The 22688-nt window shown below is 44.3% G+C and overlaps 1 protein-coding gene across 1 annotated transcript in view; it reads right to left on the reverse strand.

Moving 5' to 3' along the window:
- The window catches only part of LOC147684143 (cytochrome P450 2J5-like), a 96704-nt gene that overhangs the window by 67763 nt on the left and 6253 nt on the right, over positions 1–22688 (reverse strand). Inside the window, exon 2 of the mRNA XM_086944534.1 lies at positions 5220–5382. Within this exon, the coding sequence (XP_086800660.1) occupies positions 5220–5382 (163 nt within the window). The remainder of the gene's footprint in view (positions 1–5219; positions 5383–22688) is intronic.

Here is a 22688-nt window from a genome sequence, read left to right on the forward strand (position 1 = left end):
GCCTTGGCCACGATGTAGGAGAAGGCCATTTCGTCCTGCTCTGGTTCTGCGGATGCGGGGGAACTCTGCTAGGGCGAGGTCGGCGGAGCGGGGGTTTCTTTTGGGTACGTGGCAGGAGACTCTTTCGTTGAGCTATATGGGGCCGGTGTTGTGGATGGATTTGTAGGCGTGGGGGATTAGCTTGAAAGTCAGTCTCTTCTCGACGGGGAGCCAGTGGAGGTCTCGCAGGCGCTGGGTCATGTGTTCATGTCGTGGGATGCCCAGGACGAGTTTGGCTGCGGTGATCTGGATGGTCTGGAGTTTGTGTAGCACTTATGTGGATCAAACACACCTCTACTACACAGCCTCCCTTGAAGGTTGTGTGACTGCTGAGGTCAATTACATCAACCTATATCTATATTGCATCCAAAACATTGATTACAACTGCTTTGTCAAGGTGAGTGTTGAACCTGACACCTTTGGGGAGGTAGTCCCCGAAACCTTTTTCCTGGACTCTATACACTTTACCACTGCTAAACAGTGCTGAAGTGCTTGTGCTCACTCCCTAAAACATAGACAACTGGCTCACACCAAACTGGCACATTTAATTTACTTATAAGTACCTAGTAAAGTGGTATACCACATTCCCGGGCCTGGTAAATTAAATGCGACTAGTGAAACTGCAGCACTTATTAACCCATTTAAGTAGCCCCCATAAAATGTCTCAGGCCTGCCATTGCAGCTTGTTGGCACTTTTAAACTGTCAATTCGACTTGGCAAAATAAACTTCTAGTTAAGCCTTAAACTCCCTTTTTATTACACACAAGTCACCTCTAAAGTAGGCCCTAAATAGCTCCTAGGGAAGGGTGCATGTCCTTGTAGTGGGAAACTATTATCTATAAATAATTGTGATTTAAAGCTCTCTTTAATATAACATCAGATTTTAAGTCACAATTCTGAAAATGCCACTTTTAGAAAGTTACCATTTTCTTATCCTAACCCGTTGGTGCCTACGCCTGCATCCTGAGTCACACGACTGGTGTAACTTGCAGTTACCTTTTGTGTATTCCTCCCAGACAGCATCACAAAAGGTGACTGGGTGTTGGCAGCATGGGCCATCCTGACATAATGGAAGGGGTGGAGCTATCACCTAACACACTCACACTTCAAAGTGGCTGCCTCAGCACACTCACAGAGGACTTCACACTAGTCCAGTGTCCCATTGGAGCCACGAGAAGGAAGGAAATTTCATAACCAGATATGGAGGGAAGTCTAGAAATGTATCACACTTCAAAGCTCGCACCAGGTATAAATGTTGCACCTTCAGACCAACTCTTCAGATTACATCTGGACTAGTGGAAAACTCAGAAGAAGAAGAACTGCGCTGCTGGAAGGTCTTCCCTGTTGCAAGAATACCTGCTGGCTGAGAATGAAGACTGGACATGCTTTGTGAACCCAGAACCACTAGAGTGACCCCTACTGCCAGATGACAGGACGCATGTCCTGAGCTACAAAGACATAACACGATCCAGAGACCGGTCTTCCATGAAATGGACCTGCCTCTGCTGGATTGAATCCTGATTTCTCCAGGTTCTGTACCCTTGGATGGCACCTGAGTGTACTCCTCCTGGCCCCACTGTGGGTTCCCTCGGGGTCGACGCACCATGATGCAACCCAACCAAGTGCAACACAGAACATTGCATTGCAGCATCTGATTGTTGGCCTCAACGAAACTGACACAACTGGACTCAGTGCAACACAGGACATCACATCTCAGTCAAAGTGCAACCAGGTACATTGCCCAGCAGACTAAACTTGGTCCTGTACCCAGCCTGCGCTTCATTGTAGTCGGTTTGAACTTGTGACTTTGCCCCGGTCCAGTGCGACCGTATACCCCTATTTTGCGCTATATGGCACTACTTTAACCTAAGAGTTTGAAACTGTATCTCTCCAGTTCTACTGATGGGACTTTTGTTGTTCTAGTATAATTTTATTGATTAAATTTTATTCAATTTTTCTAAATTGGTGTGTTTTTTTGTGTGTGTCGTGTTTTCACCTGACCATTGCCTCTATGTTACACCTGACTGTTCTGTGCCAAGCTACCTGTGGGTTAAGCACAGGTTAATTTAGTAACATTTAGTGGTTCACCCTGACAAGGATTGTGGCTGAGGTTTCATCCAGCTTAACCAATAACCCAATTTCTCACAGACAGCATATCAGTAGTTTTACCTTCACATCACCAACCTAACCTAATTAAGTATTATATTTGTCTGTTACACCTACCTACCCTGTCATGCACTATGTTCATCTTACTGCTATGTCATATGTATAATCACATCTTAAATAAGGTATGTGCTTTTCATATATATATATATACACACACTGAAATAGCTTTTTAACCTTGTGGAAACAATATAACATGTATATTCTGCCTTTGTGCTGCTCTGTTCACTGGTGAACCCTTGATTTACTGGGTTAAATGATGAATCTTTTATAATTGATAATGGCTCATTCTCACTGTGCCATGTTCAGCACAATTGTTAAAACGCTTGTTTCTCTGCCTTTCTCTACCTGCCTCTTACTCTTTTTCTCTAACTATCGTCAGGTGGGGTCAGCTAAACAAACGTTACATAACGTCTCAATATTCTGAGGTACAAGCTGCACTGGGTACAACCTATGCTAACCCTGTAACAGAATTGCTAATATGTTCTTGTATAAAATGAATAAAACATGTTGAAATAAAAAAACATTTTTAACGATAACCACTTGGAGTCACCTGCGAGTATCTCTCTGACATGCAAGCTGTTCATTCATATTGTGGTAAGTGCACATGGAGAAGCCACTTAGGGGACGCCATTGTCTTTTCCCTTGTAATATAAACAAGCCTTCATGAGTGATGTCATCAGAGGCCGGGCACGCGCGCCTCTTTCGTTTCTTAAAGTTTCTTTCTCTGCATTAGCACTCCGTGCATCCAGTCGAAAGAGGCCCATCTTCTATGTCTCACTCACTAAGAAGGATTTCACGAGTTGTATCACAGCTCTGTCACAGTTTTAGGGATGGCTGATGACGTCATTAACATATGACGAGCTGGAGCAGCGGTATTTTACCACCTTAGACTGTGGTAAATGTTTGTTTGTCACCCCAGCTTTAAAGTAAAGTGCTGTATGTGGCAGTAAATGTAGTAACAGGTATTTGCATCTCTAAAATAACTGCTGAACACAAAACAGTAACAACGCAAAACAAAATAAAAGCACAATAAATAAAAGGAAATTAGATAAAAACAACAAAACTGACCTCAGCATAATAATATCAATCGCAGAACACACCGACAATGGTGGGCCGCGGGGGAAGCAGAGTTGCAGACTAGTCTTCCCCTGGGGTCTTTCGCGCAGGGGAGGACCAGGATGGGGTCATGGGGTGGGGTTTTAGGGGGTGGGTATAAGAATGCAGGGGAGGAAGCCGACTTGCTCTTCCTGCATTCTGGCATCATCGGGAGGGTCTAGTTAGAAAAGGCCACCCATCTACCCTACAGTTACAAGGGTTCGGGTGTAGGGTTGGCGAAGTGTGCCTGTTTAGGATGGGCTGCAGGGTTGGTGGTACTTGGGAGGGTGGGGGAGTCAATAGCGGGCGCACCCATCCCTCGGGGGGGGGGGTGAATGATGGGGAGAGCTGGAGGCATGAGTGTAATGCCAGGTGATACCGGGGGGATGCTAGGAGAGATCTGCAGAAATGGATGAAGAACAGAACGGGTCTTGGAGTGGAATGAGAGGTGAGTTCTGACCGGGTGAAGAGAGTGAATGGATGAAGAGTTGATGTGGGGGGTTTTGGTTATTGGTTACTTGTTGTTGTTTGGTTATTGATTATGTTATGCAGCCTGGTCCTAATAAACGTCCTTTTACGCTCAAGACATCAGCGTGGTCTGTTTATTGCGCGACACCATGCAATAATAGGGTTTCACCTCAACAAAATGCATCAATACAACTATGCAAATACATTCTTGTCATATATAAGCCACCCAGCAGTGCTTAATTTACAAGTGCCAGGGCCCGTCTCGGAAGGCCACTGCAGCTTGCAGCACACATTGCCCCTGCCAGCGCTGCCGATGATAGTACCAACATAACACCCAACCATCGCACACTTACCTGTGACAATTCAGACTATTTCACGCCACACAAAGTTATAACAATGGCGCGAGAAGCTGATATTTATTCATTTTCAATGCGATTTGACTAAGTAAACAAGGTTGTTGTGCTCATCTCAAAATTGAACAGACAGCGTCACCTAGTTGTAGACTGTCATTAGAGCTGTTGCTGACAAGTGCTGGTGCTGAGCACAGGGAACGACCAATCAGTACACAACCTATCACCAAGGAACTGTAATAGCTTCAGTTTAAAATGTTTTGTGATCCCGACCTACAAGTCAATATACATTGCCCTGGAGACACCATCTCACACATTCATCTCAATGCAAGGACTTCTGGCAGCGGACAATGGGAGACATAAGGCTGAATCTGTCTTAATATGAAAAATGGTGGGGATTCATTAATAAGGGAATTCCATTTCTCTTGTTATGGGTTTGCAATGTGCTTCTAAAGACAGTTTAGCTACAGGACTACAGATGGGATTTGTGGGTTTTAAACAGTAGAGCTCTGCGGAGAGCGGTCTTGCGATTGATGCATTTATTTAATTTCACCTCTATGGTATGTCATGTTTTTTTTGCTTTTTTCAATGGAGTTTTATATAGCACGAACTTGACCCGAATCGGGTATCAGAGCGCTTTATATAGCACCAGTTGAGTTACATGAGGACACATTAATTAATATATTTTTTTTGGAGGCACGAAGATATTAAGTGATTTGCCCAGAATCACAGGATGTTTAGCGTTGTTGCCGAGGCTCAAACCAGATTCGAGCACGACTGCCCTAGCCGTTAGGCCAACTCATCTGTTTAAGAGGCTATCCGGTGTAGAGTCTTGCATCACTAACAGTCAACAATAATAGGCGTTCTATATTGTTCCTGTGAGTTTTGATTTTGAAACCTTTTGCGGCATCGTGGCCACTCACAGCCTCCATATCCACTACATAGATTAGGGGGTGAGACCTATTATGACATCATTCAAGTGCGACGGCCACTCCAAGTCTCTATAGCCACTAATAAGCTTATTAGTTCTTAAACCTATGTTGGACCTCTTGCAGTAGGAGTCTTGTCACACATACAGTAGTGATTTCAAACAATAAATACCTTTTTCGCCTTTAAAGTCTTTAAAGGTGGGGGTAATAGGCCTGCCCGTAAATGCTTCAGAATGGGTGATCAGAGCATCCCTGCAGGCTTCATATCCATTAAACACCACCATAGGTGTGCTGAATAACCACACAGTGAAGGTGTTCCCATGTGTCTTTGCAATCTGTAAACACAAACGTTTAAAAAAAGAAAACTTGTGAACAACATTGGAAGAGTTGGGCTGTTTAGAAGATGTGGGTCAGGTATATAGAGAGAAACAGAGAGTTTTTTTGCAACAGAGATGAGGATAAGACCATGGCATGAAGATTTATTAATAGAACTGCGTTGCCTGAAAATGTCTTTTACCAATGAAAACAAACTGCTAATACAGTGTGACCTTTACAAAATGTTGGTAACAATTGTTGCACATAATACCAATAAATGCCTGGATTACTTACCGGTAATCTTCATTACTCGATCCACATTCCCGGTCCCTCTACTCACTTTTGCAGTTGTGAGGTCCCGCCTCACTCCAGGTACTCATCTCCATAAAATTTGTTCCATTTCTATTTTACAATACTTATCCCTTTAACTATTAAAAAAGAATGCGACCCCAAGCCATAGGAGAAATCACATTATCTTTCACAGCAGTGGTATTGAATAATCCCTCACCCATTGAGATCAATAAAGTAAGTTTCAGTAAATCAGCATACAATTGGAAGTCCAAGATGCAAAATATTTTTAGAAAAGGTGCTCTAAACCAGGCTTCTCCAATGAGTAACTCGTGAGCTACTGGTATCTCTCCAGCTACCGGTAAAGAGTTCTCCTGTTTTCCTCCCAACTGACTAAATTTGATTTTGCTTGGTTGAATTCATCTATGTTTACCAAAATTGAAAGTGTGTATTCAAGATGACAATGAGTGCATTTTCAGACCTTGAAGGCTAATGTTTGCTGAATTTCAAAACTATTTTTAAAGCTGATATTTGAGTGTAAATCATGTGTAGTTGAAGGGGGGGGGGCTTTTTACTAATATTATTAACTTGGTGCAAGAGGCCTTTTTTACATTACTGCTAGCAACCCTACCTGATCCACTGAAGTAATCACTGTTTAGCAATCTTGCTTATGAGACGTGGCTACTATTACACCACTAATGATATTAATAGATTGGGATGATTTTTATTGAACAGAAGTGTAAACTAGTATCAAAACACATAGGGCCAGATGTACGACTTAAAATTGCATATGCAAATGGGTTTGCAACCCCTTTGCGCAAGCAATTTTAGTCTAGGCCATGTTCATACACAAATAAATTGAGACTCGCAAATAAGTGTACTGCGACTCGCTAATAGGATCTACTTCCTAATAGCGACTTACAAGCCATGTATGAATGTTTTGCAACGGTAATTGCGGTTACAAAACACTTGCAAATTACCACCCTCTTCTAGAGGGTGGTAATGCAGTCGCAAATTGGAAGGGTTCCCCAGGGTATCCCTTTCCCATTGTGTCTACCTATAAAAATATTTTTTTAAAGCGTGCAGTGGTCCCAGGGACCCATACCTGCCCTTAAAAAATGAAACAAAAACGTTTCTTTCTTTTTTTTAATGCATCCAGTTTTTCTTTAAATGGGATGCATTTATTTAAAAAAACTTGCTTTATTAAAAAGCAGACCCAGATATGGTGGTCTGCTGAGCCCAGCAGGCCACCATCCCTGGGTGGGCCAGCCATTCCCAATGGGCTCGCGAATTGCTCATTAATATTCATGAGCCTTGCAATTTGTGACCCCTTTGGGAATCGCAAACAGTGTCTGAGACACTGTTGTACATTGGATTTATCGCCTCGCAATTTGCGACTTGCAATTTGTCAATGACACTAGTGCATACAGAAGTCAGATATTTTTCTAAAAAATCATCTTGCATTTTCTTTGTCCTTAATTTTCAACACTTCAAGTGTTGTGGATAACCTTGATTGAAAAGTACATAAGTTCAAACACATCGAGCGGCCAACACGTGTTTTGTCTATAAAAATACTTTTTCAAGGCTGCAATTTTAACAAGATACATAATGGAATTCATACCTGATCTAATAAACATAAGTATAAATCCAATCGTATTATATGTCTACAAAACCTCAGGCTAGTCAGATAGTTAAAAACAGTGAGCAAAAGAAAATGAAAGACCAGTAACCTGGTGAATGACAGAACGGTGCCTATCATGCAACTCATGCATATGTCAGACCAATATCTATCCATTGCTATGTGGATAAAAGAGGATTCTAAAGTCCAAATGCCCTGAGAGAATTCTTAAAAAAGGTGAAGTGCAACCCTAGTCGACTACGGAAAATTATAACCTAGTTTAAGGTGTATTCTTAAAGGTAATACCTCAAAATGTTCTGGCAGTTGTCAAGTCAAACTGATCAAAAGATCCTATTTGCACCCTTCCTTGTGACTAGAAAGTAGCAAAAACACAAAACCGGTTCGGGTCACCGTCAAAACAACGAAGAAATAATAAAGGGTTTCAACCATACAATCCCTTTGAAGAATCCTCTTACCTCTCACCCGTGTATAAAAGTGACGTTTCCGTCTCTTGTAGATAAACAAGTAAAAAGCCTACAAATTCAGCTAATCTCTAGGCTAAGCCATGATAAAATAAAAAGAGTATTAAGAACTATTATTCCATTCTACTTCTGAACTTAACTTGAGTTTACATAAATAATGAGGCTTCCCTCTAATATTACTAACCTTAAGAAGGAAAGCATGTAAGAAGGTAGCTTTATATGCCTGAAGCATAAACTGCCTGGACATCAAAAAGGCATAAGGTTAGAAAATAGATAACAAACCGTCTTTAAGCACTGTCATCAAAGCAGACAAAAAGAGTCAATCGGGGAGGAGAAAATATATAACAAGACACAAAGTGTTAGGAAAACTCCAGTGTCACGTATCCAAAAATAAATCAAATTCTGAAATATAAGAGCAATTTTGACTATTGCAGCCTTGAAAAAGTCTTTTTGATTTCAAGAAGATTTTATTGAGAGAAATAATGATAAAAATAGTAAGAACCAAATACAATATAAGTGATACAGTCTGACACAAGAGAAAAATACAAACATGGGCTAGACTTGAGAAGTAAATAAAATAGCTGTATATAAAATTAAAAATCAATCGATTATAGGTAGAGGATCTGATCAAGTAGAGGCCTTTATCAAACAATAAGCAAACGTATCACTATCAAATTCGAGGGTGGGGACAAGGGAGGAAACAGAAGAAAAGAAAGAAAATAGGAAAGAAGAGAAAGAGCAATAGAAAAGATGAACGGGAAGAGAGGACAGGAAAGAGAAAACAGGAAAGAGAAAAAAAGAAAAGAAGAAGAAAGGAGAAAAAGAAGAAGAAGAAGGATTCCCACAGGACTGACCCAACCTAGAACAAAAAACAGACAACAATTAGACAGACAAATCAAAAGGAAACTGAGGGACCAACCCTTTCGAGGACAACTCCATATAATCGTCCAAGGCTGTCCAAACCCCTTTAAAAATGGAAGGCGAAAGGTGCGCTTGGTCAACCGAGGTGTGAGCACTGCGTAAAAAGGATACCCAAGCCCACCACGTATGATAAGAGACCGACGAAAAGGATTTCCATTCCATAAGAATGATTTTGACCGCTACAGTCAGGAGAAGATCCAGTAACTGTAATTCCAAAGGGTCTAAAGGGAGAGGAGTAGGAGCAGCCAAGGGGCCTAATAAAATTAAAGGAAAGGAAAGTTGGAGCTCAATGTTAAAAATAAGAGATAAATGTTTCTGAATGAGGTCCCAAAAAGGTTTAAGCAAGGAGCAATGAAAAAACATATGAGGAAAATCGCCTGCCACCAAACCGCAACTCCAGCAGAGATCGTCGTCCTTAAGGTTAAGCGAATGAAGACGCACAGGCGTCCAATGGAGGAGATTGATAGAGAAAAACTTAGACTGCATTAGGGAAGGAGCTATTTTATTACGGAGAGCTAATTTACCAATGGATTGCCAAGCTTCGGAAGAAATATGGTCCGTAATGGCGTGATCAAAATGGCGTGACCATTTTTGTTGCGCAACCGTCTGTGCAGGAAGTGAAGCAGAGGACAGAAATTCATAAATTTTGGAGGCAACATGACCAGATTTGAGCCAAATGTGAAAAAGCGAAATGGTGGAGGAAGAGGGATGAAGACGAACTTTAGAAACGGCTACCTTGATTTTAAGAAAAGTATAAAAGTCAAGATTTGTTAAAGAGTGCTTTTGAGCCAAGGTAGAGAAAGGTAATGGTTCACCAGAATCACTATAAAGATGCTGAACAAGAGAGATCCCTTTGTCTGCCCAGTAGGACATGAGGGTGGGAGTAATATTAAGCTTAATTTTGGAGTTCCGCCAAATAGATGACCACCTAGTTTTATGTAGAGGAATTGCCACCTTCCTATCTAATTTCTTGACCGCAGCAATTGTATAAATAATGATAGAACGGGAAAACAGAATATGCAGAGTAGATGTAGTACAGAAAGAGGCAGTAGGTAAAGGTGATGCTAATTCCTGCTCTATGAGCAACCAAGAGGGAACATGAAGAGTTGGAGGAGAGAACCATAAAGCACCTTGAGAGGCCAAGAAAGCAGTTTGGTATTTTTCCCAATCAGGAAAGTTACAACCTCCCATATCACAAGGTCGACGTAAAAATTTATATGCCAATCGAGCCCGTTTGTCATTCCACAGAAATGACAAAAGGCCTAAACTAGAGAGTACTTTTCACTCAAATGGCAAACAAGCATTGGCAGCTACCACGGGTACTTTGAAAACTTTTGTAAAGTTGTATTCGGCTACTCCGACCCGCTTTGGGTGACCAACTTTCACAGGATGCAAGTAACAGGGTGCCAATAAGGCTTGACAGGACTATTACCTTACAGTCAAAGAAGTCTCCAGTCCAGTTCCAAGTTCTATGGGCAAACCACCAAATATTTCAATGGAGTGATCCTGATCTAAGACATACACGAGGCTGAGGATACTGGTCGAGTGACGGGGGAGGAGTCTTCTTGGGCCATCTCACAGTCCACGAACACGGAGGAATGGCTTTGGCCACAGAGGTTGATGTCCCTCAAAGTCCTGGCGAAGTCTGTCAAAACCCAGTTGCCACCAATCTACTGCTCTTCAGTTCCAGGGAAAATAGCGGTTCCCTTTAATTGAGGCTAGTGTCCTTCTTCAGCAACCTAACTGCACTCCTACAACGGTCCCGGGTCCAGCAAATACGGGTGTAACTTTTAAGTGCTAGGACTCGGTCTCCCAAGCTTCCCTTCGGAGGTCAGCACCGGTCAATTGATTGTGGCTGCTAATTCACCAAGGCAGGCTTCTTCAGCTTTTGTGGACCTGTAGCTGAAATAGGAAGCCAGACAACTGATTTCTGTAGTGACTCCTTCATTCTGGAGTTCGAGGAAATCTTTTTCTGGAGAAGGGCATAGCAGGGACAGTCCTCTCTTTGCTAGTTCATGAGCATCAGGTGCAGTTCAGTCTTTGGTGCAGCCTCTCTTCAATGGGCAAAGAAACAGTAGTGCAGTCCTTCTTGGGTCCACTCTCCTTTGCAGAAGTGATCTAAGGTCTGGGTGCTAGCGTTGCTACTTTTATGCCTACAACATGCCCTCATGGAGGCTATGTCTACTATTCAATGGGCTACCAGGTCCCTTCCACCTGATGATGACTTACTGCAAAGTTCAGCATCTAGCTATCCCAGAATTGAATATGTTGCCCACTCCCAAGATGGCAGACCTCCGCTCTCGGTGTGAGACGCTTGGTAGCCCACCCTAGAGATGTGGCTACCAGATCGCTATATGCCCATGGGAAAACTGCTTTGGCCTCTTCCCCTCTCTGTATCCGACACAAACCTGTCTACCACAACAAAAGAGCAGGCCCTCTTGTGGGTGACCACGATTTACCTTTGAAAGGCGGCTTCCCCTTTGAAGCTCAACTTTTGGGCTCACATCTTGTTTGACCTTCCTGGCAGGAACACCTCTTTCAACTGTAGTCCCTTTTGTGTTTCTTCCTTAGAGTCATTCACACCTACCTCCAGGACGGCAGAAGGCTGTCTCATGGCCACCAACTGCAAGCGTACAGTGCAAGACTTTGGGCAACAGTGTAGCAGCTTTCTTAAATTTCCACTTACTCAAAAGTTACATTAAATGTGTCTTGGACATCAAGTCAGGCTTAATTCAATGATTCTTTTGAGACCTTGGTACAAACTTTAGTGGTCCAATTTGGAAGTTAGCACAGCTCAGTTGTCATGTGTAACGCTGTACTTGCCAATGGAGCTACTTGACTTTCTCCAGCAAAAATGAAAATGTGGGGTTCTTCCTGTACTGCACCCTGCCTTAGGGCTAGATAGGTATGCTTTAGGGGTGACATATACAAAAAAAAAAGGAAGGTTCGGGCTGTCTCTGCCAGCCAGCATTGCCAGGCTGGGAGTGATGCCTTGATGATATTACAAAAGGTGCTTGAATACAGATTGTAAACTTACAGTGACTTTCTTAGGTACTGATTTGCAATACTCACTATATACCAGAGGTATCCAAAAGATATTGGAGGGGTGCCTCACTCATAACTTAACGTGGCATGCTTTGTCATTGGTATACTCCTGACACCGGAGTAGGTGAATATGACTGTGGTGGATTTAACCTCATAGGGAGTTTTTATTTGATTTTTATTCTGAACTTAAGCAGGGATTCAGTAGTAAAAATCCCTAAGGGTAAACCCTAGAGCTCCCTTTATTAATGGGTATCATTGATATGGTGACACAAAGGTTTGGGAGGATGTTTGATGAAGTACAATGCTTCATCTATCCACTATTTCTGCAGATGAAGTACAAATCAACTTTTCAAAGAGAGTGGATAGATGAACCTTCCAATATCTTTTGCCTACCTCTGGACCTTAGTGAGTATTGCAAGTCAGTTCCTAAGGTAGTTGCTGTAAGCTTACTCTATGCAGTCAACCACCTTTTGTGATATATTTTACTCCATAAGAAGAAGTGCCTGGATGTAGATACCCTTTATCTCCCTTTTGTAAGCATACAGAAGTCATCTTTTACCTTGTCACTCTTGAGGTGGCAGAATAGGTGACACATTTCAGGACAATATGTTATGGACATATAAGTAAGTTTACTTATGCCAAACGTGGGTGAAGCAATCAGACATACACATTTTAAGGGTACGGGGAGAGGATGTAGCCTTGCGGCTAAAGCAGTCGACCTCGAAATTGGGATACTGGGTTCGAGTCTCGGCAATGACGCTCAACATCCTGTGATTCTCGGCAAATCACATAGGGCTAGATGTAGGTAATTGTAAATTACCGATTCGATAAATACTGAATTTTACCGATTCGGTATTTTCAAATCGGTAATTGCTATGTAGATTAAAAAAATCGGTAAAAATGACCGGATCGTTAAGATTCGGTAATAAAATAGGGAAAGAGTCAAGGGTGGCAGGGTGTCACTGTGACACCCTGTTGCACCCCTGATTAGTGCTGGTGCGCACATGTGGCATACATACATGCCCTAAGGCCATGTGTGTCTGCCGCATGTCACTGGTGTAAATGCACACATTTGCATTTACAGAGTTATTCCTTATTTACTACCAACTAATAGTTGGTGGTAAATAACGAATCCTTAAAGCACAGAAGCACTCTTTTAAGTGCTTCCTACATCTCATTTACCGATTCGGTAAATACCGAATCGGTAAATGATGATTCGGTAAATACCGAATCGGTAAATACCGATTCGTTATTTACCGAATCGGTAAATTTACCACCTACGTAGGAAAAGCCTATTACCGATCGGTAACGGCCGATTTCGGCCGTTACCAACCGGTAATAGCCTTCCTACATCTGGCCCTTAATCTCCCTGTGTCTAACAAAAATGAATGTGTCCTCTGTAATGAAACTGGTGCTCATGTAAAGTACTCTGAAACACGATGTCTCTGGTTTAGTTTGCGCTATATAAAACTATTGAAAAAAAAGGGTCAGACCAATTGCACTGAGGCTGGTTTGGCAGGACTCAGTGCACTTTCAAAGTTGAGAAACTAGAAGCATCAGTCCACAACTCTGGGGGTGATCGTGAAAAAATAGCCATTTTCCTACACTACCCAATCCGGGTGAGTACTTGAGTAATGAGACGAAGAAGATCGAATCAGGGTAATGAAATTTACCAGCAAGTAATCTTGGTATTACCATACTCATCCACATTCTTCTTCCTGTTCCACACCGCGGCAGGTACACCGAAGTAATTCCATCATAAAGAAAAAAGATGCGTACATGCCAGAAACCATAGCAAACATTTATTTACATACCACGAAATTGCTATGTGCACAATTATTTATGGTACATTTCTTGCCTTCAGAATCTTTGTACCAGAATGTGATTTTGAACCCTGGGACAAATTTACCCTGCAATGAGTAACAAAAGTAGATTGTCTAACACAAGTCGCTGCTGCAAAAATATCAATGATAGAAGAACCCCCCCCCCCCCCCACCCCATTCTCCACATGAGGCAGCCATCCCTCTGGCATAGTGAGCCTGAACACACCCCAGCAGCTCAGGACCGGATTTCACATAGAAAATTTAGATTATTAGCTTAATGTTGAAATGGAAGCTATCTCACCTCTGTAGCCTGAACAAAATGTATAAACAATCAATTACACTTTCTATAGTCAGCCATCCTGGAAAGGTATATTTTAGCTGCCTTGACTTCATCAAGGAATTTCTCATGCAATCCATCAATGTAGAAAGACTAACCTGGAAGAATTATCTTCTGTGAATTTTGAAATGTCCCAAATTTACCACTGGAACCAAATTGTGGCCCCAAGCTTAGCACAATGATATTTTAAAAATTCTGATATAAGGATGACAGCACATTAATGGGGTTAACTCTCCTATCCATCTAGCCATCACTATGGCCACAAGAAGGACAACCTGCAAGGTCAGAAATGTAAAGGAAAACCTCTGAAGGCTCAAAAGGAACTATCCTTAAGGTATCCAGAACAAATGAAACCCTCTCATTTAGGAAACATACTCATTATAGGTCTCAGAACTAGAAAACATTAAAAAAAACAAAGACCAACTTTTCAATTTCAAGCAGAGCCTCCCATTGAGTATTAAAGGCTGTTACTGGCTGCCCATTGTACCTTCAAAGCACAAAATTGTCCAATGTTTGTCAAACCCACCCTATAAAAATGGCAAGATGTTTTGTGAAGGATGAAGACTAGGAGATAAATACCGATCCCCACACCTATTTGAAAATAAGGCCCAATGGGGACTATAAGGTCATCTAGTGGATTCCTTCCTTGAGGCTTGAATGGAATTAGGTACAGAAAGAGAAACAACTAATCTTACAAGCCCTACCCTTTCAACTTCCATACCGCCAACCTTAACTGCTGTAGAATTAGAATAAACAATAGAGAAAAAGGTGCAGGCATGAAAACATGGGCTCTGTGCTGCTGCTGCATGGCCTCCAAGACAAAAGGGGTTTAAAAGCCACTTCTCCTTGAATGTAAATGTAGTATACTTGTAAAGCGCACAGCTGCCCAAGCAACGGGGCATCCCGGTGCTGTATAACGCTGTGGAACCCTTCCTGGCTCTCCCTGTGAGATGCCCCTCCTGGGCACCCCCAAGTTGAAGCCAGGTATTCCAGTGTTGTTGGGGCTGTTGTGGAGATTAAGCAAGCTATTGCCCAGAGTTGCAGCGTGGGACCCATGATTAGAGTAGGCGCCTAGGCGAGAATTATCGAGTCCACGGACATTGAGCCCAAGACCCTGCCGCGTCGGGACTTGAACCCTGGTCCCGGGCCTGATCTCTGCTTCAGAATATGCCGCTCTAACCAGTGACAGAACAAAGTGGCTTGCCAGGAAACTTTTGAATCCTAATTGAGACCCACACAGCCCATAAGTATTGCGTGGCCAAGCTATTTGTTTAGCAAAACATTTATTTAGTTTTATAGTCAAATTTCAAAATTCATGAAAACATGTCATACAAAAAGAAAACGCTGTCACAGAACAGCCAAGTCAAATACAAAAACCAACAAATGTGTGCACAATAGGTCCAGAAAATACAAACATGAATACTAAATCGTCAAAGAATTACATGACACCAAAATGCAACTTAGAATACATTACATACATTTCAAATAAATTGCAATCAAGAAAACATTCAACATATACAAAACAAGCCAGTCCTATAAACTGAAAACACCAGTGGACAGGCGGAATTAAGAATGGAACACAACTGCCTGCCTGTCTCACAAAAACCTGTGACTGGGTATTCAATCTGGTTGCACGCAAGGGCCCACACAGGTGGACTTAATTTAATCCCTAGCTGCACCCCTCTCTTTTATCACAGGCTGGGAGTCAACGCGTTTCGAACCAGGATAAATGACGGTTCTCCTCAGGATGGGGACTGGATACAATCTTCACTGTAAAAAAATTAAAACAGGGGTGGTGTCAAACCAGTAGTGTCACAAGTGAAGGGACCTCTCTGTCTAACCACAAGTACATGAAACGAAAGATTACCTGCACCACGAACAAGGGGGGTTGCAGGAATGGAGAGAAATTGATGAGCAGAAAGGTAATTCTGTGAAGAAAATGAATGGCAGAAATAAATAGGTGGCAGAGGGGGCGATGGAGTGAATAGTTTAGGCACCCTCACCAAATTCGGTGCGCCATGGGGAAGAGACAAGGTTCACATTCCTTGTAACAACTAGAAGGGGAAAGCAGTACAAGCCCACATCAGTCAGCAAACTGTAATAATAAATAAATTGGATGTAGTTCCAACAGCCATGTGCTGCACTGCTCCTACCTGCACGTAATACATAAGTGAAGGCGGCTGGAGAGGAGGTAAATCACTGAGCCTTGCACAGGTTTCGTTTGAGGCGGGACGGATTGTACCGCACGAAGCCGCTGTGGAGAACAAAGAGGGAACGGGTCACATAGCCTGAAACGGCGTGTAATCCATCTGCTGCATTAGGCAAACGGGCTCGAAAACTGTTTTCTAGCCAGTTTGCCTAATGCAGCAGATGGATTACACGCCGGCTTCGTGCAGTACAATCCGTTCCGCCTCAAACTAAACCTGTGCAAGGCTCAGTGATTTACCTCCTCTCCAGCCGCCTTCACTTATGTATTACGTGCAGGGCGCTCTGCTGTTGGACACCTTTCCAACGTGATCCAGGTATTTACTTTGTAATTTTCAACACAGGAACTCGGTGAGGGTGCCTAAACTATTCACTCCATCGCCCCCTCTGCCACCTATTTATTTCTGCCATTCATTTCCTTCACAGAATTACCTTTCTGCTCATCAATTTCTCTCCATTCCTGCAACCCCCCTTGTTCGTGGTGCAGGTAATCTTTCGTTTCATGTACTTGTGGTTAGACAGAGAGGTCCCTTCACTTGTGACACTACTGGTTTGACACCAGCCCCTTTTTAATTTTTTTACAGTGATGATTGTATCCAGTCCCCGTCCTGAGGAGAACCGTCATTTATCCTGGTTCGAAACGCGTTGACTCCCAGCCTGTGATAAAAGAGAGGGGTGCAGCTAGGGATTAAATTAAGTCCACCTGTGTGGGCCCTTGCGTGCAACCAGATTGAATACCCAGTCACAGGTTTTTGTGAGACAGGCAGGCAGTTGTGTTCCATTCTTAATTCCGCCTGTCCACTGGTGTTTTCAGTTTATAGGACTGGCTTGTTTTGTAGATGTTGAATGTTTTCTTGATTGCAATTTATTTGAAATGTATGTAATGTATTCTAAGTTGCATTTTGGTGTCATGTAATTCTTTGATGATTTAGTATTCATGTTTGTATTTCCTGGACCTATTGTGCACACATTTGTTGGTTTTTGTATTTGACTTGGCTGTTCTTTGACAGCGTTTTCTTTTTGGATGACATGTTTTCATGAATTTTGAAATTTGACTATAAAACTAAATAAATGTTTTGCTAAACATATAGCTTGGCCACGCAATACTTATGGGCTGTGTGGGTCACAATTAGGATTCAAAAGTTTCCTGGCAAGCCACTTTGTTCTGTTTCTTCAATTATTGCGGTCCAGGCCCGCCAGTTGTTAGGACCCTAACCTTTCTGTGTACACGCTCTAACCAGTGAGCCACACTTCTCCACAGGCAGCAGGCACACATGCAGCCTGCCTGCAGCCCTGTGATGATGCTATTTGTGTGCAGGGCCGGACTGAGACCCAAAACTGGCCCTGGCAAAGTGCTCGGCCGGCCCTCTGGGGGTGCGACCGAGCTCTTTGCCGGGGCCGGTTTTCGGCCGATTTTGTTACAGGGCCGATTTTGCAGCAATGCTGCAGAAACGGCGTGTAACAAAAACAGCCCCCAGGGCCCAAAACCGGCCCCCACCCTTGCGGCGCACCGGGGAATTGCCCAGTGCCGCAACAGCCAGTCCGGGCCTGTTTGTGTGCACAAGGAAGGCCAGACTCCCAGCCTGACCCGGGAGGCAAAGGGGTAGCACTGCATACAAAACCTGCTCAAAACTTGTTGCCATGCCAAACGGCACCTTCAAACTGTTGCAGAAGTGCATATGTGTGAGGCAGGAATACTAAATCTCTGCTGGAAAAACAAGCAACGGAGCTGGAGGTGTGGGAAGAATGGCAGCAACAAAAGGGGACGAGATCAAAGATGCAATAAAATACATGCAGGTACATGTGCAGAAGCTGAACATGCGTCCACCGAAAACATGAGAAGGAAAGAAAGAAAAAAATAGTCTCACAAAACAAAAGCAAACACTTCAGTGGTGCTCCATAGGTGGAAACAAAACACAAGAACAATGCACAAAGAGGAAGGATTCACCACTAGCAAGCAAACATTTTTAAAGTACAATCGAAGGGTTGAATCAAAAAGCAATGTGCAGGATGTAAGCCCACAAAGTGTATACAACATGTCACGGAGACATGGCACCAGCGCTGCCGAGGTCTGACCTAAAAAGCTCTATGTCAGTGTTAGTTCTAACATTTGATGGGTTGAAAGACTTGAAAAGAGAAAGTGTTGGGAAAAGCAGGAAGTTATCAAGCAAGGATGATCTTTGGAAGTCAAGAGATAAGAGGGTTGGGATGCCAGATTCATTGCTATTGCAGATGGAAAGATAAAGTCACACATATTCACATGTAGGATGTGATGGCATGACTGCCATGTTTAAAAAATATTGGTTTCATCCTCATTTTAGGATAAGTACAGAGAGCTGTGTCAGAGAAATATATCATCCGTCAACAGGTAAATGTTGGGAAAAAGACAAGAATGACTATGAGTCTTGTGATCTTTTTCTCAAGATCACAAGTAGATTTTGTAGAGATGGCACCCTGTTATGGATTGTGTTATATTTATTTAGCAAATGGGTCCAAGCTTTCCCAACTAGGCATTGTGATGCACTCACTGTAGCCAAGCTCTTACTGAGGGATTTTGTTGCAGAAGGGGTTGCGCCTATTTAGCATGCACATATTTTTCACTTTTTGATCACCGAGTGGTGACCTTTTGACCGTAGGTCATCTCAGTACACCTGTCCGACCCACAGTAATCACACGGTAAGAGGACTGCATGTTTTCTTCCGCCAGTGTCTGCCTTTCAAAATAATGCTGCTGCAATACAGCTAGGGTAAGAGGCACTTTGCTAGTTACATGTAAACACATTTGTGCACACGTATATGGGCTGTGCATGTGAGACTAATGTTGTGCACAGCCCGGTAACTGTGGACAGGTAACCTGGTGCAGAGGGGACCACCCTGCTGGTCCAGACGGACACCATGCTCGGCCAAGTTTATTACTCTGCTCCCTAACAGAGGGAACAAAGGCCTCACCACACAAAAGGAGTAATTGACATTGCTTTCCTCAGCTCTTGAGCATGAAGGTGTGGGGAAACAAATCTGTTAATGACCTGTCACACTGTACCAGGGCTGGGGACGACCCAATGGGGAAGCCCAGGGGTCTCGAGCCAACACAGGAGGTAGACCCTGTATGAAGATTTGCTGGGAAAGGCCCGGACAGTGATGTCAAGGAGCGGAGGAACGAAGGCTCCCAGAGGTGATGTGACCAGTGACTTCTGGATGGTGCCATCTTGGATTGTTCCCGCATGTTGTGCAGGAGGGGTGGGAGAAGGGTGGAGAGGTGATGTGGCACCCTAGGATTGGCCTGGGGTATCTGGCTTCTTGAACCTTCCACCTGCTTTGAAAAACTCTTGCAGAAGGGCCGGAGAGTGCTTTGTGCTTTTCACTGGGACTGCGACTGCAGACACAGCCATTGACAACTGGAGGGACAAGCCTCTTGATCCGGACTAAGGACTCTGCCCCAGTTAGATCCAGGGTTAGTGGGTCTCACCAAGGGCCAGTTGGTCTGGTCCCCTTATACCCTCTGAGGACCAGTTGGGGGAAAGATCTGGACTTCTGTACCCAAAAAGGGGAGAGGAGCACCAGACGCAAAGACCAGGAGGACAGCTGGTGCATGGAGCCAGTAGAACCAGACTCCTCCAAGTACACTGTCTTGTAAGTTTGTGTCTATGGGGGCCTAGGACCCCCTCTCAGAGCCACTGATGTAAGTGGCAAAGTAGGAGTGCCATTTAGATCCCCCCATAAGAGGAGGAGGGACCCAGGACTTCATCTCCAGGCCCTTGACACCACAGAATAATGGGGAAGTGGTGCCGCAGTCCCCCAGTGGTGGGCCTGTCCCCAATCCACATGTCCGTGTCTGAGGGGAGTGGAGCTGCCACCGTAGAGAAAGAGTCCCTACCCACAGAAGCAGGCAGGGGAGTTGAGCGCTACCTGCTACTGCTGGAAACTGCTGGCTGGGCAGGGAGCCTGCAGGGGCAGCCATGGATGAACTCCCCAAGCTGCTTCAAACCAAGGAGCCATGTGAGGTGCCCGGGTGGGACCATGCACTCGTATAACAAATAAGCACTGGCAAAGCAAACAGGTCTCGCCTATACAAGAGCTATTGGCTTTGGTAATATGTTTTTGTGATATTGAACTCCAGTGTGGTTGCTGTTCAGCATGAATAAAGGTTAGTGGCGTTGAGTGCTGTAGAATGAAGTACAGGAGTAGAGTGTTGCAGAGTGGAGTGGGGGAGTAGAGTGTCTTAGAGTGGATTTGTTCAGGATCAGTGTCACAGAGTGGAGTAGGGGGGTGTAGAGTTCAATTATTCAGTGGCAGAGTGCGTAGAGGGCAGTGGTGTAGAGTGGGGTGGGGTGTAGTGGAGTAGGGTAGAGAAGGTTGAGGTAGTGGGGTAGATTGAGTAGAGTGGGGTGGATTGACTGAGGTAGGAGTGGGTTGGAGTGCATTGAGATAGTGGGGCGGATTGGACTGGAGTAGAGCGGGTGGATTGGACTGTGGTAGAGTGGGGTGGACTGAGTGGAGTGGGGTGGATTTGGGTGGATTGTGGTCGATTAGAGTGGGGTGGATTGGACATGGGTGGACTGGAGTGGCATGTATTGGATTGGGCTGGGGTGGGGTGGGTTGGATTGGGGGAGTTGAGTTGGAGGGGGTTGAGGTAGGTAGGATTGGGGTGAGGTGGGTTGAATGAGGTGAAGAGAGGTGAATTGGATAGAGTGGGGTGGATTGGATTGAATGGGGTGGGTTGGACTGGAGTGGGGTGAATTGGAGTGGGGTGGACTGGTTTGGGTGGATAGGATTGAGTGGATGGATTGGACGGGAGTGTAGTGGGGTGAACTGGAATGGGGATTGCTTTGAGTGGGGTAGTCTGCATTGGGGTGGGTGAATTGGATTGAGAAGGGGTGGGGTAGATTGCAATGGGGTGCATTTTTGGGAGTGGGTTACAGTGGGGTGGATTAGAGTGTAGTGACCTGGATTTGAGTGTGGTAGATTGAACTGGAGTGGGGTGGATTGGACTGGAGTGGGGAGGATTGGGGTGGGTGGATTTGATTGGAGTGGGGTGGATTAAGGTAGTTTGGAGTGGATTGGATTTAAAAGAGGTGAATTGAACTGGATTTAGGTGGATTGTACTGGGGTGGGTTGGATTGGATGTGTGGGGACGGGGTGGGTTTGATTGGAGTGGCGTAGATTGAAATGGACTGAAACAGACTGGAGTGGGGTGGATTAAGCTGAACTGGATTGGAGTGGGATGGATTGGAGTGGGGTTCGTAGATTGGATTGGGATGGGATGGGTGGGATGGAGTGGGGTGGGCTGGATGGATTGGATCAGGGTAGGGTGGAGTGGACTGAACTGAGGTGGGTAAGAATGGGGTAGAGTGGAATGGATTGGAGTGGTGTGAATTGGATTGAGCAGTGTGAATTGGATTGAGAGGGGTGAATTGCATTGAGAGGGGTGAATTGCATTTAGAGGTGTGAATTGGTTTGAGAGGGGTGAATTGGTTTGAGAGGGGTGAAATAGATTGAAATGGGTAAATTGCATTGAGTGAGGTGAATTGGATTGAGTGAGCTGAATTGGACTGACTGGGCTAGATTGAAGTGGGATGGACTGGAGTGGGGTGGATTGGATTAAGTGGGGTGGATTGGATTGAGTGGGGTAGATTGGATTGAATGGGGTGGATTCGATTTGGGTAGATTGGAATGGGGTGGATTTGATTTGGCTGGAGTGGGGTGAATTGGAATGGGATGGATTTGACTGGACTGGACTAAATGGGGTGGATTGGACTGGAGTGAGGTGGGCTGGATTGTGTGGGGTGGGGTGGATTGGAGTGCAGTGGATTGAATTAGAGAGGGGTGGGGTGGGTGGATTAAGGTGGTTTGGAGAGGGGTGGATTAATGTAGACTGGGGTGAATTTTAACTTGGGTAGATTAAGATGGATTAGATTGGAGTGGGATTCATTGGAGTGGGGCGGGATGGGCGGATTGGGTTGCCATGGATTGGACAGGAGTGGGAGGGTTGAAATGAGGTGGAGTGGATTGGAGTGGGTGGATTGGTTTGGATTGGAGTGGAGCAGGTTAGGTTGGAATGTAATGGAGTGGAGTTGGTTGGATTGGAATCAGAGTGGGTTGGACTGGAATGGGTGGATTGAACTGGAGTGGTATGGACTGGACTGGAGTGGGGTGGATCTGACTGAAGAGAGGTGGATTGGATTGGAGTGGGGTGGATTGGATTTGTGTGAGTTGGATTGAAGTGGAGTATATTGGATTGAGCTAGATTGGCGTGTGGTGGAGCGGATTGGAGTGGGGTGAATAGGGATGGAGTGGCTTGGTTTGGGGTGGAGTGAGGTGAGGTGGTTTGGGATGGAGTGGGGTAGTTTGATTAGGGTAAAATGGATTGGATTGGGATGAGGTGAGGTGAATTGGACTGAGCTGAGGTGGATTGGATTGCGATGAGGTGGATTGGCGTGGGGTAGACTGGAATGAGCTGAGTTGAGTAGATTGGATTGGGGTGAGATGGATTGAAACAGATTGGATTAGAATGAGGAGGATTGGAGCGGGCAGACTGTTTCGGATTGGGGTGTGGCACATTGTTTTGGATTGGAGTGGGGCAGATTGTTTTGTAGTGGAGTGGGGCAGGT

The sequence above is a fragment of the Lissotriton vulgaris genome, chromosome 11 (assembly GCF_964263255.1).
Source record: "Lissotriton vulgaris chromosome 11, aLisVul1.2, whole genome shotgun sequence".
Classification (NCBI taxonomy): domain Eukaryota; kingdom Metazoa; phylum Chordata; class Amphibia; order Caudata; family Salamandridae; genus Lissotriton; species Lissotriton vulgaris.